Here is a 17064-nt window from a genome sequence, read left to right as displayed (position 1 = left end):
GATCGCTGATTATTTCTATGATGTTTTAAGTTGTTAGGACACAAAAAATTTTCCATCAAAAAAATAGGCTTAGGTAAAAATGGTAAAAGCTAAAAACAGTATATTGCTCATTTCAAAGTTGTTGTTGTTGTTTACGTTTTAGTCGAGTTACATCTCCTAAAATAGTTGAACTAGTTCGTCAAAATGTCTGCTCAGGCTGCTCTTTTAAGCCTTAGAAGCTTCAATTTATTCTCTGGATGGCCCGAAGTGGCCTCGATGACCAAGGACGAGTTTGACGATTATCTCGCCGCAAAAGGTCTCTTCTGGAAAAATCGTCCTTGTCCGAACTGTCATGAACCGAGAAGCATCACTCATGAGATCAGTGAGAGTGGTTAGTCGAAAGACAAAATTGCGATAAAATAATTAAAATCCATTCAGGTGAACCCATTCGATTCAAGTTCGAATGTTACAAAAGAAAATGCAAAGCTTCACGCCTTGTCGTCAAAGTAGGCCTGTTGAAAGACACATTTTTCGAAGGTCTACACTGCGATCGCAAAAAGCGTTTCCTTTTCTCCTTCCTCTACGTCACCTCTTCCATGAAAGTCGAGGAAATGGCACGTAATGTTGAGGTAGACCCAAACACATGCGTGCAATGGGGTCAATGGATTCGTGATGTGATGGCCGAGAACTTCAACAATCCAGCCATCCAAATCGGGGGAGTCGGTACCATTGTGCAAATTGATGAAACAAATATTGTCAAGAGGAAGATTTCTTTCTTCAACTGGCTCCAATTGATGAAACAAATATTGTCAAGAGGAAACACAATGTGGGCCGAATGGTGAGGGATGGCTGGTTAGTTGGAGGAATTCAGGACGGCACTCGTTCGGTGTTCGTCGAAATCACAGGACGTCGTGATCAGGCATCGCTCGAAGCGATCATTACTCGATATGTCACTCGTGGCACCACAATTCGTACTGATTGTTGGGGAGGTTATAACGGTTTGGCAGCTCTTGGATATGTTCACGAGACGGTGAATCATTCGCTCAACTTCGTGAATCCAACCACTGGTGTCCACACTCAACGTGTTGAGTCACTTTGGAGCCAGTTGAAGAAAGAAATCAAACCCAAATGTGGACTCAGAGGAGACAATTGGGACGATCACTGGTTTCAGGCTCTTTGGATGTTCAAGTATCACGAAGAGTCGAAATTCTATGAGCTGTGGAAGCAAATCTCGGAGAAATACCCATTGAATTAAATTTTTGTTTTCATACTTTTCAAAGTTTTGTTGTTTTAAATAAATTGTTGTTGTTGAGTCTATTCAAAAAAATATTAATACTAAAAATGGTTCAAAAAATCCGAGAATTATATTTTGAGAACTATTTTTGAAAAAAAAAATTTTGTGTCCTAACAACTTAAAAACATCATAGAAATAATCAGCGATCATTTTTATGTCGAAAAAAGTGAAAAAATCGCAAAAAAAAGTGAACCCTTCCAACTAGTATAGCGCCTAAAATTCAATGAAAAATCGATAATCGATTTCAGAAAGAAGAAGAATTGGTAGTGATTGTAGAGAGAGAAGCAATCAAATTCGCCTGATTTCCATAATTTTTTCTTTTCGAAACTTGTGATTTTTTCATCAAAATTTCCAAATCCTCTAGCATTTTTTTCTGCTCTTGTTCCATTCGTTTCTCATTCTCAATCCGTTCTCCGAGCACTTTTTTCTGCTCTTTCAGCACAAAAATCACTTTTTCAATTTCCTCGGATTTTTTGGTCCATTCGCGGAATTTCTCATCTTCATAATCACAATCCAGCTTTAGTTGTTTCAATTGATTCTGCAACAAATATTGATTTTTTGAAAAAAGTTTTAATTTTTTTTAAAATCAATAAAATCAATAAATGACCTAAAACTTTTTTGTGCATTTTTTAGGCCGCCAGAGACACTCACTTTGTGCATTCCACGACGAAAATCGATTTCCTGTTTCATTCGATCAACCATTTCCCGTTTTTCAGCCAATAAATCAAGACATTCTTGAATTTCAGCATCCAAACTGGCCGACGAATCCATTGTTGCTCCGAGATGAGCACGTTTTTGTTTTACCTGGAAATTTTGAAAATTTTAATTCTTAAAATTGGAAACATTTGAAGTTTTTAAAGAGTATTTTACAGAAATTTGTTTTAAAAAGTTACGAGAACAACTGTTTTTTGAGTTTTAAACGACTCAAAACTCGGTTTCCCAATCAAATCAAAAATGCAAAAAGACTTTGCCACCTAAAGGAATCGAACTTTTGACCTTTTGCCTCAAAGACAAAGCTGTAACTACTGCGCGATGGCGCACACTGAGGCAGAACGGCGTCAATCTAATTATAAACCACAGCGGTCGCCCTCTCTTTTCTCCACACTGTATTTAGAAAACCACCCAGCGGTCGGCGATGCCCCCTTGCACACTTGGTGTAGTGGTAAGGAGCTAGACTTTGGATCTAGAGATCGCGAGTTCGATTCTTTTTGACGTCAAACTCTTTTTGCTTCTTTGTTTAGCTGTATGAACTGAAAATCAAGTTCCTAGGTGAAAAATGAGCATATTTGAGAACATTTTTACATTCATTCCCAACCGATTTTCATGAATTTTGTCTTAAAATGTCCCAATTTTTTCTAGAATATACTAAAAATCGCACCTCATTCATAAGTTGAGTGAGATGTAGTGCCCATGCAGTGACTCGATTCGAAACGTCTGTTTCTCTGCGTCTCGCCTTATCAACTCGGTCCCAAAGTTCCGAAATTTGACATTCAACCAAGCCAATTCGATTGCTCATCTGCCGTTTTCTCTCCATTTCGATTTCCAATTGATTCTCCAAAAGACGAACGTATTCATCCACGTCGTGCTCGTATTCCGCTACTGACTCACTCTGCAAATTCGCTCCATTGATATAAATTATTATTATTTGAACTTTTCTGAATCTGAGAATCTCAAAAAATAAAAATTTTGAAAATTGAACGAAAACTAACTGAGATATGACCCTATTTCTAAAATATCATCCGAATTTTTCAAAGATTCTACAGTAACCCGGCAAAATTTGAGCCAAAGTTCTTAAAATTTAAATTTACAGATTTTTCAAGTTTAGACAGTCAAAATAAGTATAATCATGGCTAGTTTTAAACAAGTTTCATTTTTTGAAGCAAATTCGCTCTACCGAAATTTTTGCAATTTTTATGGAAACAAGGAATCTTTATTATTATTTTGAAGCTCTGGTCATGTGAATTTCAAAAATCAAAAAATTTCCGAAATTGAACAAAACTTGACTGAGATATGACCCTTTTTGTGAAAAATAGTCAGCATTTTCCAAAGATTCTACAGTAACCCAGCCAAATTTGAACCAATTTTTTTGAAACTTAAATTTTCAGATTCTTCAAGTTCGAACGGTCAAAATGAGTATAAACATGACTAGTTTTGAACAATTTTTAATTTTTCGGTGCAAATTCGCTCTATCGAAACTTTCCAAAAATTGAAGCAAACAGGGCATGTTTATATTCATTTCAAAGCTCTAGTTATGCAAATTTCAAAATTTTAATTTTCAAGTTTTCTAGAATAATATAATTTGGGTTACGGTAGTTTTTGTTCAGAAAACCACAATTTTTCTAGTTTTCAACCAATTTCTTCATTTTTTGGCTTAAAAAATAGGAAATTTTTAGAATTTTTTGTTTTTTTCAAAAACTGACAAACCGTCATAGATGTGACATTGACAATTGTCAATTTCTCCGTTATCTCTCGAATATCCATTTTTATCTTATGGTAATGGAAAACTGATTTTTTAAATTTCTGAAGGTTTTTAGCGATTTTTCAAACTTTTACCGTTTTTGGAGTTGGCAAAATACGTGTTCAGTGATTGCTGAATTACAGAATTTCGGGGGAAAAATAGAAAAAGTTCACGCGGGAAATTTGAAAATTGAATTTTTAGAATATTTGTTAAAAACGTGAAAATGGAAAAAATGTTTATAAATGAAAAATTTTTTAAAAAATTAATTTTTTAGAAATTTCAAATTTAGGTGCAAAAAAGTACAAAGTAGGAAAAAAAAGTTTGCAAGATTTTTTATTGTTTTTTCTTCAAATTTTTCTTTGAAAAACAACCGTAGCCTGATAATTATTTTCCTACGAGTTTTGAAAATTAAATGTTTGAACTTCCCATGAACAGACCTTCAAAATGAATATGAATATGCCCTGTTTCCTTAAAAATTACGAAATATTCAGTAGAGCGAATTTGCACCAAGAAAATTAAAATTCTTCAAAACTGGTCATGTTTGTACTCATTTTGACCGTCTAGACTTGTAAAATCTGAAAAATTGATTTTCAATGGATTTGGCTCAAGTTTGGCCGGGTTACTGTAGGATCTTTGAAAATGGTAACAATAATTCACAAAAATGGTCATAGCTCGGATAGTTTTGTTCAATTTTGAAACTTTTTGTTTTTTGAAATTCTAATAACCAGAGCTTCAAAATGAATATGATTATGGCTTGTTTCCTTGAAATTTCGAAAAATTTCGGTAGAGCGAATTTACACCATAAAATCGAAAATTGTTCAGAAATAGCCATGTTTAAACTCATTGTGACCGTCTAAGCTTGAAAAATTTGAAAAATTGAGTTTCAAAAAAATTGGCTCAAGTTTGGTTGGGTTACTGTAGAATCTTTGAAAATGTTGACGATATTTCATAAAAATGGTCATATCTCAGTCAGTTTTCGTTCAATTTCGGAAATGTTTTGATTTTTGGAATTTTCAGAATTTGAATATTAAAATGAATATAAATATGCACTGTTTTCTAGAAAATTTCAAAAGTTTCGGTGGAGCGAATTTGCACCCAAAAATCGAAAATAGTTCAAAACTACTCATGTTTATACTCATTTTAACCGTCTTGACTTGAAGAATCTTACAATTTAGGTTTCAATAAATTTGGCCCAAGTTCGGTCGGGTTACTGTAGAATATTCGAAAATTTTTGGATATGTTTTACAAAAAACGTCATATCTCGGTTAGTTTTTGTTCAATTTCAGAAATTTCCTGATTTTTGGAGGTAATAGATTTCAACAAACAACATCAAACGTCTATTTTCCAAACACATTTTATTCTGATAACCACTGATTGAATTTTATGATCAGGAAAAAAATCTGAAAAATTTAAAAAAAAAGAAGATTTTTTTCCCATTTTTTTCAAATTGAATGTTTGCTCTCAAATAACTATATAAATGTAATCTTATCACTTGATTTTTCTTATCATTATCAGCTGACCCCCCTCTTCATTCCCCGTCTTATTGACCAAACCGTCTATAACTTTCCTTCCCTCTAAAATTTTTAAAAAAATGAGGATTTTTCTATATTTCCTAGAATATTTTCTAATACCCCAAATCTGTTGGACCCATCAATACCTGCCAATCGATCGACTTCCTGATTGGAAATTGAAAAATGATGGAAACATCGGTCCATCTTACGGTCAACCCGAGCAAATTCGTATTTCCTATGGAGGAGACCCATCGGTTTCATTTGTGACGTGGCAAACATTCGATGATACATTACAGTCTATTGTGGAGTACGGTAGTGATTGGAAATTTCTGAATCAATCAGTTTTGGGACGATGTTCCGTTTTCTTGGATCGAAATAAGAATAGTGTGTGGAGATATATCCATCGAGCCAATTTGACGGCTCTGGTACCCGGACAAACTTATTGTTAGTTTTTAAAATTTTCATAATCTGAAAATCCAAAAAATTGGGATCATTTTGAGCCAAAAAACATAAAAATCGGATGAAAATTAAGATATTTATAGAAAGTTGAAATTTTTTCTAAAAATTGAAATTTTCAAAATTTTCGAAAAAATCAAAATTTTCCAAATATTGTCATTTTTATACTCATTCGAATTTTCTCGAAATTTTAAATTGAACATTTTAAATTTTAAGAGTCTTGACACAAAAATGAACGTAATACAGTAGTTTGAAAATTGACTTTTTGATGAAAAATGGGATTTTTTTTCAAAAATCATCGCTATTTTGATTTTTAGCAAAGATTTTTTTTTTGAAAATTGTTTTTCACAAATCTGTAAATTCATGAAATTTCAAACAATTTGATACAAAAATTATGAAAAGCGGATGAAAATTAAGAAAGTTACATGGGTTAAAACATTTTTCAATATTCAAAAAAAAACATTTTTTGGCTCTTTGTTTAATTTTCAGGTTCTACAGTTTAGAACTTTGAGAAAATGATTTTGTTTAAAATTTTTGAATTTTCCAGAAAACTTTGAAAAAATTCAAGCCAAAAACTGAGAAAATTGAGCAAAAATGGACCAAGTTGGGATGATTTCTAGTGTTTTTTGGTTTTCAAAAAGCTAGTTTTCAAATGTTTTTTGTATCAGAATTTGATGTTCAAACTAAAATTTTTTCTTTAAATCTGAACACTTAAAAAATTCCAAACATTTTAAGCCCAAAATCAAAAAATTGGTTGAAAATGAAGGAAGTTATGATTTTTTGAAAAAAAAAAGTCAATTTTTTTCAAAAATCCATTTTTTTAAAGTACCGTAATCCCTTTATTTTTGAGTCAAGACCTTTAAAATTTAAATATTAGAATTTAAAATATCAAGACGGCTCGAATGAGTATAAACATGACCATATTTGGGAAATTTTGATTTTTTCGAAAATTTCAACAATTTTCAACTTTTGGAATTTTTCAAATTCCCATAACTTCCTTTTTTTTCATCCGATTTTCATGATTTTTATCTTAAAATGTCTGAAATTTTTCAAATTTTCAGAAAATCAAAAATTTTCAGACTACCATGTTGGTTCGGAGCACGGTTGGAGTCCAATCTACTTTTTCACAGCATTAAAAGAACGAGAAAATGATGGTGGTGGATATATTTATGCGGTTTATGGAGATTTGGGTGTTGAAAATGGGCGGAGCCTAGGGACAATTCAAAAAATGGCACATAGAGGAGAACTGGATATGGTATTGCATGTTGATAAGTATTTTGGTGGACTAGTTTCCCCCCTAATAGAATTCTAGGCCATCAAATAGGACTTTTTTCAAAAAATTGGTCATAACTTTGTTGAAAATCATTCAAATTAAGTGAAAATACCACCACAAGACTTCTCAAAGTATAACAAACATTTTTGACCTACTTAAATTTTGGTGGCCGAGTTTTGGTTTTCTAGGCCACCAACTTCAAGTGACTGTAACTTGGTTCAAAATCAATATCTTGGAATTTTGAAAAAGTCAATGTGTTTCTCAAAACAAATGAAACATTCTGGAATTTTCATCTTGTAATTTGGTGGCCTAGTTTTTGCTGATTTTGGTTTTCTAGGCCAACTCCTTGAAATCGCTATAACTCGGCTGAAAATAGTCCAAGTTGAGTGAAAATACTACCAAACGACTTCTCAGAGTATCAAAAACATGTTTGACTTACTCAAGTTTTGGTAGCCGAGTTTTGGTTTTCTAGGCCGCCGACTTCAAATGACTGTAACTTGGTTCAAAATGGAGTTTTTGGAATTTTAAAAACATCACTGTGTTTGTTCAAACAAGTGAAACATTCTAAATTCATCATAATGTAGTTAGATGGCCTAGTTTTCGCCAAATTTGGTTTTCTCGGCCACCAACTTTCAACGCCCACAACTTTGTTCCAATTCGACCAATTTTGATTTTAAAAAAGCCAGTCGTTAACGCGTTTCATTTTAAATAATTTGGTGGCCTGATTTTCCAAATTCTGCACTTCTAGTCCCTTAAATTCAGGTGACTTCGCCTATAACATGGACGAATCGAACGGCGAAACGGGGGACGAGTTTTTGCGACAAATCGAGCCAATCAGTGCGTACATACCGTATATGGCAACCGTTGGAAATCACGAATACTTTAATAATTTCACACATTTTGTCAATCGATTCACAATGCCCAATTCGGATCATAACCTTTTTTATAGGTATCGATTTTTTGAATTTTTGCGAATTTCTCTAAAATCTCTCATTTTCATGCACTATTTTTCTAATAAAGAGAGTGTGAGAGAGTGCAGAGAAACCTAAATTTTGAATTTTTCAGCTACGACTTAGGCCACGCCCACTTTGTGGTGTCCTCCACGGAATTCTATTTCTGGACACAATGGGGTTTTCATCAGATAAAACATCAGTTTGACTGGCTTATTGAAGATTTAAAGGCATGTAATGGAGCCTAGGATTCTCATGATGGCCTAGAAATCTAAAAATATCCAGGAAATTGTCTAAAAATGCCTCCAAAAAGATTTTAAACATCTTATTAGTAGAAAAAAAAAAGAAAAAAAAAACATTGGCCACCCAAAGTAATCGAACCCCTGACCTTCAGATTCATAGTCTGATCTCTTATCCACTCGGCCAAATGTGCATGAGGAGTCGGTGGCGCCCGAAGACTTACCAGTAGTTGCACCATGTCGCCCGTGCGTTTGCCTCGGTTTCTATACGCCTTCCCGAGCCACCACCTCTCCATGCGCGCATGGCCTAGTGGATAAGAGATCAGTCTATGGATCTGAAGGCCACGGGTTCGATTCCTTTAGGTGGCAAATCCTTTTTGCTTCATTTTTACATCTGGAAAACTAGTTCAAGACCCCTTTTTTGATTCAGAAAGCCAATGAAAACCGTAAAAATGTTCCATGGATGATCACAATGGGACATCGACCAATGTATTGCTCAGACTTCGATGGAGACGATTGCACAAAATACGAATCAATTGTAAGAAAAATTAAAAATTCAAAAATAAGCCCCGCACCCTTACAGATTCGTACAGGTCTACCATTAACACATGGATATGGTCTAGAGAAGCTATTCTATGAATATGGAGTGGATATTGAATTATGGGCACATGAACACAGTTATGAGAGATTATGGCCAGTTTACAATCGAACTGTTTACAATGGGACACATCTACCGTATACCAATCCACCGGCACCTGTTCATATCATTACTGGATCGGCAGTAAGTCGATGGAAGAGGTTTTTCTACGTCATTTTGAATGTAACTCGCTTAAAAATAGTCCAAATTAAGTGAGAACGCCACCAAAAGACTTCTCAGGATATAAGAAAGATTTTTGATCTACTTAAGTTTTGGTGGCCGAGTTTTGGTTTTCTAGGCCACCAACTTCAAATGGCTGTAACTTGACTTAAAATGAAGGTTTTAGTATTTTAAAAGTATCATTTTATTTTTAAAGTCAAGAGAAGCATATTGAAATCAACTGTGGCCGAGGTTTCCAGCTTTTTGGTTTTCTAGGCCACCAACTTCAAATCATCATATCTCAACTCTAACTTAGCCGTTTGAACCCATTTTTGCTCCAAGTGACCTATTTTTTTCAGCTTTTGGTTTTCTAGGCCACCATTACCAAACTGTTCTCTTCCAGGGTTGCCGTGAGAACACCGACGTGTTCGTCGAGCATCCACCACCATGGAGTGCGGTCCGTTCGACGGATTACGGTTTTGGAATTATGCGAATTTATAATTCGACACATTTGAATTTTAAACAAATCAATGTTGCGCAGGTGGGGATTTTTGGGAAATAAAAAAAAGTTCGGAAGTTCAAAAAAAATGTTTTTTTGAAATTTTAAAAATTTCGAAATCTGAGGTAAAACCACCTGAATTTTCATATTTTGGGGTTTAAAATCTTCTAGAAAATCTAAAAATCTCAGAAAATCCAAATTCCAGGGTGGCACAGAAGACGACGATTTCTGGGTGGTGAAGACTTCCGAAAAACATCATCGACCATTCAAACATCGAGATTTGAAGAAATTGAGAACTTATGGAACACATGTACCCGATAAATATTGTCATCATCATTCGCATTGTCCCATGGAGAAGAAGAAGAAACGAACCAGAAGACACCAGCATCATTTTTGAACTTTTTTTGGAAATTTTGCTTGTAAATTGGACTTTTGAATTGAAAAACTAATACAAAACAAAAGCAAAAAGACTTTGACACCCAAAAGAATCGAACCCCTGACCTTTTGATCCATAGTCAGACCTCTTCTCCACTCGGCCAAATGTGCATGGACAGTCGGCGGCGCTCGAAAGGCTACAAGTGGTGGCGCTTTGTCGCCCGCGCGTTCGCCATGGTTTCTTCACGCCCGCGAGGGGTTACCCGCTCTGATGCACGCGTGGCCGAGTGGAGAAGAGGTCTGTCTATGGATCTGAAGGTCACAAGTTCGATTCTTTTGGGGGTCAAAGTCTTTTTGCTTCTTTTTTAGAGCATTTTCATGGGATTTTAGCATATTTTTCGAATCAAAAAGTGGAAATTTCATGATTTCATGCTTCTTTAAGCTCAAAACTAGAAATTATTGTGTCTAGTCTGACCAATTTTCTTTTGTCAGAACCTAATTCACACGTGCATTTTGACATGAAACCTACTCTATAATTATATTTTTGGGCGTATAAAAACAACTTTTAGATTCTTATTTTTCCACTTCCTCTCAACATTTTTCACCTGACTAAAAAATATTTTAACTTCCCATAACTCAAAAAAAATGAAAATTCCCAAAAATGACTATTTCACTGATCAGGATCAGGAGGATTACGATATAATGGTAGAATATTATGAGAATTATTATGAAGATAACCAAAGTGACGAAGCTTTCAACTTAATTGATAATTTATCAGTAGAAATTAATTTGAATTTACAAGTCCTCACTTGGTTTATCAATTTATTCCACTTAATATTTTTAACAAGAAAGCAATTACGCTCCAATGCAATTTTCATTTTTATGATTGCAATTTGCATCTCCGACCTAATTAACCTGGCACTTTGTAATTATGACTTTGACCTACAGTATACCGACTCCTCAGTACCCCGAAAAATCGTTCCCGATACAGTAACCTACTACTGTATGAAGGATAAATGGATGCCCATTTATATCGAAGGACAAATTAGGAGTACGGTATTTGAGGTCACCAAAAGATTATCCGTTTGGTTTGCCATTGTTATGTCCTTTATTCGAACGATTTCTGTCATTTTCCCCATGAGCAATCGGGTCCAAACCGTCTCTAGTCCTAAATGGACATTGCTCATTATTCTTGGGATTACTGTAGTTTGGTTAATAGAGCATACCTGGCATATGCCTTGGTTTTATCGCTATTTTTGGTTGCCAGATATCATGCCGAAATTGTGAGTTTTTTTGAAATTATGAAATAGGCTGAAAATGGCCTAAAATGAACAAAAAGTGACTCGAATTTGGCATCAAATATCCTCAATTAGCTTAATATAGGCTGAAACTGACTTTAAAATTACCTAAAATAAACTAAAATTGGCTTGAAATTGACTGAAAATTTTCCTAAAATGGCTTAAAATTACTCAATATCAGCCAAAAATAGTCTGAAATGCCCTAAAATTAACCTAAAATGCCCCAAGAAGTTTTAAAACACGTTCCCCATGCTTAAAAAAGACGCAAAAAGAATTTTCCACCCAAAGGAATCGAACCCCTGACCCCTAGATCCATATCCAAACCTCTTCTCAACTACGCCACGCGTGCATGGAAAGTCGAAGGCAACTAAATAGTCGCGCCTTTCCGCCCGCGCGGTCGGCATGGTTTTTATACGCCTTTGCGAGCAGACAGCTTTCATTGCACGCGTGGCCGAATGGTTACAGAGTTTGGCTATGGATCTGAAGGTTGTGAGTTCGATTCCTTTTGGCGGGAAGCATTTTTTCCGTTTTTTTTACGTACTGGACAAGGATTATTAAGCCTGGAAAGTCTATTTTTAGAATGTTTTTTGCTTATTTTTCGCCTATATTAACTAGTTATAACTGAAAATCCTATTTCAGCTGCCCTTGGCAACCAAAGACCGAAACCCAAGTTCATGTTCTCGTGTTCCCGGAAACCCTCACAAATTGGCTAATCGAGAATTTCGACATTGTCGAAACTATCCTAAAATTTCTCCCGGCGATTCTATATCCAATTCTTACTGTATTCCTGCTCTGTCAACTTTCGGCATATAAAAGGAAACGGCAAAAAAGTGTAGCCAGTGAGAAATCGGATAATACTAATTTATTAGTGTTAGTTATGACAATTACATTTATGTTATCCGAAGGGAACTCTGGGTTTCATGGACTTATTGAACATTACCGGGTTAATTGGATGAGATGGACCCGAGGGACGAACTGGACGTGAGTTTTTGTTCATAAAAATCGGGTCCATAAAAATCGTTTTCGGACTAGAAATATATAACAAAATTTTTGAAAAAAAAACGTATTTAAAAATCCAAAAATAATTTTTTCCAAATTTTTGAATTTTCACAAAACATATATTTTGCTATATCTCAAAACACATTCTCTCAAAATTTCAGCCTTCTACGTGTCCTAGAAGCTGAGATACAGCTCTTTAAAGAATCGTAGCGCGAGAGAGCATGCGATGAGAGGAGGGCGCAGNCGCTNTNGTNGTNTGCGCCCTCTTTTTCTCTCGCAAGCCTAAACTTCAAAGCACTGTATCTCTCGTTCTGGAAGGTCTAGGAAGCTGAAATTTTGAAATAATATGTTTTGAAACATGCCAAATAATTCTGTGTAAGAATTTTCGAAAATTTCGGTTAAAAAAATTTTTTTTTTCTAAAAAAAATTTCAGGCTCTACATCTCCCTTATCACCCTTCAATTTCCAACCCTACGAACTGTCAATGTTTTATCTCATGTTATCATTTGTCTTATCATGTCCCAAGCCTATCGAGACGCTATTAAGTCACTATTTTGTTGCTTTAAAAGGGAAAAGGTACGGTGCAATTAATTTATTATTTCCAAATTTTCTGGAATTTTTTCAGAATAAGTTTTCGGCTGCAACCGTTGTCCGGAAGAGTACATCGGTGTCCAAAACCTCCAGTTTGGCTACAATCGCTTAATTTTTGGAGAAATTGTCATAATAAAAGTCTAAAAGGGGTTTAAAATGACTAGGATTAGTTTTTACACTATTAATATATCATGAAAAAGAAGAAAAAAGAATTTGGTTCCAAAAAAATTCGCACTCGTGGCCTTCAGATCCATAGACAAACCTCTTCTCCACTCGACCACGCGTGTATTGAAAGCACGTAGCGCACAAAGGCGTATGGAAACCATGGCGACCGCGCGGCCGGCAAGGCGCCACTACTTGTGAGACTTCAAGCGCCGCCGCCTCTCCATGCACGCGTGGCCTAGTGGTTAAGAGGTCCGGCTATGGATCTAGAGGTTAGGAGTTCGATTCTTTTAGGTGACAAATTCTTTTTGCTTCTTTTTTACGCCCTGGAAAGTGTGTTTAATGGTCAGAAACTTGGTATTTGTGACCAAATTGTGATCTGTCCTTTCGAATTAACCTCTTTTCTTCTTTTTCTTACCTACGTCTCTCAAATGTTCTTTCTCTCGTTATTTCTCGAGACACCAATGTAAATAAAACCGGTCCCTATCAGCTTTTTTCTCTGCGTCTCTGTTTCAATTTTTACTCCCTTTAGACTTTATTTTCCACCGATTCTTCTCATTTTTTCTATATAAAATTTCAAATTTTTTACTTGTTTCATTACTAAAAAAATTAATTAACTAATTTAGAAAATGCCTAATTGCTCAGTTTGCTCCAATCCCCTGGCTAGCTATCACTTTGGAGCAATCGTCTGCCGAGCATGCGCTATATTTTTTCGACGATTTGTGTTTAGGAAAAAGGAAAAAGTCTACTGTAATTGTTTTTTGAAGCGAGGTGAGAAAAGGCGGGATTTTGAAATTTTGAAAAAATACATTTTCGAAAAAAAAATTTTTTTTTTTGAAAATTTCAAAAACTGCAATTCCAGACAAACTATGTAGATCTTGCCGTATGGAGAAATGTCTAGCTGCTGGGATGAAAAAATCGGGTAACTTTTTTTAAATTTCAAAAAAAAATTTTTTTTGAAAATTCTGAAAAAAAATAATAAAAATTTTAGAAATCCAAGGACCAAGGGACAATATTTGTCAAAAATATGAAATTTTGAATATTGAGGTTAGTTGGGAGCAGTGTGTCATTTCGACACTACTTCGAAAAAGGGTCATGTTAGGGCATTTTTAGGCCATTTTGAAGTGGTGGCTTAACTTTTGCAAATTTGGTTTTCTTGGTCACCACTTAAAAATTGCCTAAAAATGCCCTAAGATGACTCTGGTGTGTTTTCTAGGTCATTTTGAAGTGGTGGCCTAGAAAATAAAATTTGCAAAAGTTAGGCCACCACTGCAATATGAACGAAAGGACACTGGTTTTGAGCCATTTTCAATCGAAGAATCAAGTTTCTCAAAGATTTTTGGTCAAAATGACTCGGTGGCCTAGAAAACTAAAACTCGGTCACGTTCATTTTTGATCGATTTTCATGATTTTTGGCTCATTTTTCTAATTTTTCAAAGCTTGTTACTAGTTTTGAGTTATTTTCGATCAAAATGGGATGGTGGCCTAGGAAACCAAAACTCGGCCAAGTGTCAAAAACGGGCTTCAATGATGTTTTCGCCATTTTCAAGGTTTCAAAGCTATTTTGAGCCACTTTCCGCCAAGAATGACCTCATGGCCTAGAAAACCAAAACTCGGCCATGTGTCCAAAATCGGTTTCTAGGTTCATTTTTAATGGATTTTCAAGATTTTTAGCTAATGTTCAACCATTTTCACTAAAAATGTCGAGTTTCTATTTTTGGTTTTTTAGGCCTCTATGTTAAAATGGCTTAGAAATGGCATGACATGACCTTCGTGTGTTTTCTAAGTCATTTTGAAGTGGTGGCCTAACTTTTGCAAAATTGGTTTTTAGGCCACTATGTTAAAATGGCTTAGAAATGACGTGACATGACCCTCGTGTGTTTTCTAAGTCATTTTGAAGTGGTGGCCTAACTTTTGCAAGTTTGATTTTCTAGGCCACCACTTAAAAATGCCCTAGAAATCATACCAGGGTCATTTTAAGGCATTTTTAGGCCATTTTGAAGTGGTGGCCTAACTTTTACAAATTTGGTTTTCTAGGCCACCACTTCAATATGCCCTAGAAATCATACCAGGGTCATTTTAAGGCATTTTCAGGCCATTTTGAAGTGGTGGTCTAACTTTTGCAAGTTTGGTTTTCTAGGCCACTATGTTAAAATGGCCTAGAAATGGCCTGGCATGAAACTGGTGTGATTTCTAGACCATTTTGAAGTAGCTTTAATCCCAATTATTTTCAGCACCCCATCCAACTTCGAACTCTCGACCGTATATCTGAAATCTCTCAAAACTACAGTAATCTGGAGAATTCTAGAACTACAGTATTCCAAAAACCCACAAAAAATCGAAAATTGGATGTTCTCGAATTCACAGTGGAAGTGATGACAGATGTGAAATTGTTTTTCAATTTTGCGAAAAATCGTTTTTTGAATTTCGAAATTTAAATTTCGCAGATAAGAAGACCATTTTTTACAATTTCATAATCAAATGGAACATTCTGGAATTATCGATTTTATCGAAGAAATTCAACGATCCAACACAGTTATTCTCACCGTCTGGCGCAGTTGCGACTACTGTAGAAGACTTTTATTCGGCGGGAAATTCGAAAATTTCGAAAAATGAGATTCGAGACATTTTTGAGCCATTCTGGAATTATCGATATTTCAATGTGAATCGACCGTTGCTGGAGATGAAATTTGGAGATGTTCAGAATATGGCACTTTTCGGCATTTTGCTATGGGATCCTGGTGAGTGGCCTAACTTTTGCAGGTTTGGTTATCTAGGCCACCACTTCAAAACGGTCCAGAAATGGCCTGATATTCATCTGGCGTGTTTTCTAGGTTATTTTGACACGGTGGCCTAACTTTTGCAAATTTGGTTCTCTAGGCCATCATGGTGAAATGGCCTAGAAATGGCCTGATATTCATTTGGCGTGTTTTCTAGGTTATTTTGACATGGTGGCCTAACTTTTGCAAATTTGGTTTTTTAGGCCACCACTTCAAAATGGTCCAGAAATGGCCTGAAATTCATCTGGCGTGTTTTCTAGATTATTTTGACATGGTGGCCTAACTTTTGCAAATTTGGCTTTCTAGGCCACCACTTCAAAATGGCATAGAAATGGCCCTAATATGACCCTGATGTGTTTTCTAGATCATTTTGACATGGTGGCCTAACTTTTGCAAATTTGGTTCTCTAGGCCATCATGGTGAAATGGCCTAGAAATGGCCTGACATGAAACTGGTGTATTCAAAATAGCTCTAAAATCTTGAAAAAGAACAAAAATCAGTCTAGGACCAAATTTTTGACAGGTGGCCGGGTTTTGGTTTTCTAGGCCACCGAGCCTTTTTTGGTCGAAAAACCCTGTTAAAACTCGAAATTTGACTAGAAAATCACTCTAAATTAGTTATAAGCTTTGAAAATCAAAAAAATGAGCTAAAAATCACGAAAATCGGGCAAAAATGAACGTGGCCGAGTTTTGGTTTTCTAGGCCACCAAGCCAAAATCAGTCGGAAACTCAAAAATCTTTGTGGAAATGGTCGAAAAATTGTTTAAACCGTTGAAAAGTTAGGGAGTTTCATGCCAGGCCATTTCTAGGCCATTTTAACATAGTGGCCTAGAAAACCAAACTTGCAAAAGTTAGGCCACCACTTCAAAATGGCCTGAAAATGCCTTAAAATGACCCTGGTATGATTTCTAGGGCATTTTTAAGTGGTGGCCTAGAAAATCAAACTTGCAAAAGTTAGGCCACCACTTCAAAATGACCTAGAAAACACACGAGGGTCATGTCAGGACATTTCTAGGCCATTTTAACATAGTGGCCTAGAAAAACAAAATGAGAAACTCGAAATTTTTAGTGAAAATGGTTGAACATTAGCTAAAAATCTTGAAAATCCATTAAAAATGAACCTAGAAACCGATTTTGGACACATGGCCGAGTTTTGGTTTTCTAGGCCATGAGGTCATTCTTGGCGGAAAGTGGCTCAAAATAGCTGTAAACACTCGAAAAATATCAAAAACAGCCTAGGAGCCCGTTTTTGACACGTGGCCGAGTTTTGGTTTTCTAGGCCACCGAGCCATTTTGGCCAAAAATCACTGAGAAACTTGAATTTTCGATTGAAAATGGCTCAAAGTCAGTGTCCTTTCGACACGACTTCGTGAAATTTTTCGAGACGAATTCATATTTCAGTGGTG

The 17064-nt window shown here is 35.5% G+C and overlaps 5 protein-coding genes and 1 non-coding gene across 6 annotated transcripts in view; 4 read left to right on the top strand and 2 right to left on the bottom strand.

Moving 5' to 3' along the window:
* Positions 1-183: 183 nt before the first annotated feature.
* CBG18604 lies at positions 184-1234 on the top strand (the record flags this gene model as incomplete). The annotated part of the gene is made up of 3 exons (XM_002638349.1): positions 184-370; positions 418-702; positions 741-1234. The coding sequence occupies 3 exons, from the start codon at positions 184-186 to the stop codon at positions 1232-1234; spliced, it is 966 nt and encodes a 321-aa protein (XP_002638395.1).
* Positions 1235-1517: 283 nt separating this feature from the next.
* Positions 1518-3754, bottom strand: CBG18605 (the record flags this gene model as incomplete). Its single annotated transcript, XM_002638350.2, has 4 exons — positions 1518-1811; positions 1925-2077; positions 2652-2882; positions 3713-3754. 4 exons carry the CDS (start codon positions 3752-3754, stop codon positions 1518-1520), a joined length of 720 nt encoding a protein of 239 aa, XP_002638396.2.
* CBG28401 lies at positions 2242-2310 on the bottom strand. Its single transcript has one exon. It is a non-coding gene (tRNA).
* Positions 3755-5322: 1568 nt separating the features above from the next.
* On the top strand, positions 5323-9852 carry CBG18606 (the record flags this gene model as incomplete). The annotated part of the gene is made up of 8 exons (XM_045238456.1): positions 5323-5686; positions 6778-6978; positions 7734-7920; positions 8037-8151; positions 8591-8698; positions 8744-8941; positions 9360-9497; positions 9661-9852. The coding sequence occupies 8 exons, from the start codon at positions 5323-5325 to the stop codon at positions 9850-9852; spliced, it is 1503 nt and encodes a 500-aa protein (XP_045096532.1).
* Positions 9853-10475: 623 nt separating this feature from the next.
* CBG18607 lies at positions 10476-12829 on the top strand (the record flags this gene model as incomplete). Its single annotated transcript, XM_002638352.1, has 4 exons — positions 10476-11113; positions 11768-12109; positions 12561-12702; positions 12752-12829. 4 exons carry the CDS (start codon positions 10476-10478, stop codon positions 12827-12829), a joined length of 1200 nt encoding a protein of 399 aa, XP_002638398.1.
* Positions 12830-13508: 679 nt separating this feature from the next.
* Positions 13509-17064, top strand: part of CBG18608 — a gene marked incomplete at both ends in the record, with an annotated part of 4423 nt that continues 867 nt past the window's right edge. The window contains 2 exons of the mRNA XM_045238455.1: positions 13509-13650; positions 15327-15620. Of these exons, the coding sequence (XP_045096533.1) occupies positions 13509-13650; positions 15327-15620 (436 nt within the window). The remainder of the gene's footprint in view (positions 13651-15326; positions 15621-17064) is intronic.

The sequence above is a fragment of the Caenorhabditis briggsae genome, assembly GCF_000004555.2.
Source record: "Caenorhabditis briggsae complete genome, chrV, whole genome shotgun sequence".
NCBI lineage: Eukaryota > Metazoa > Nematoda > Chromadorea > Rhabditida > Rhabditidae > Caenorhabditis > Caenorhabditis briggsae.
The sequence above is the reverse complement of the archived record's forward strand: the minus strand, read 5'-3'. Positions and strand labels throughout refer to the sequence as shown.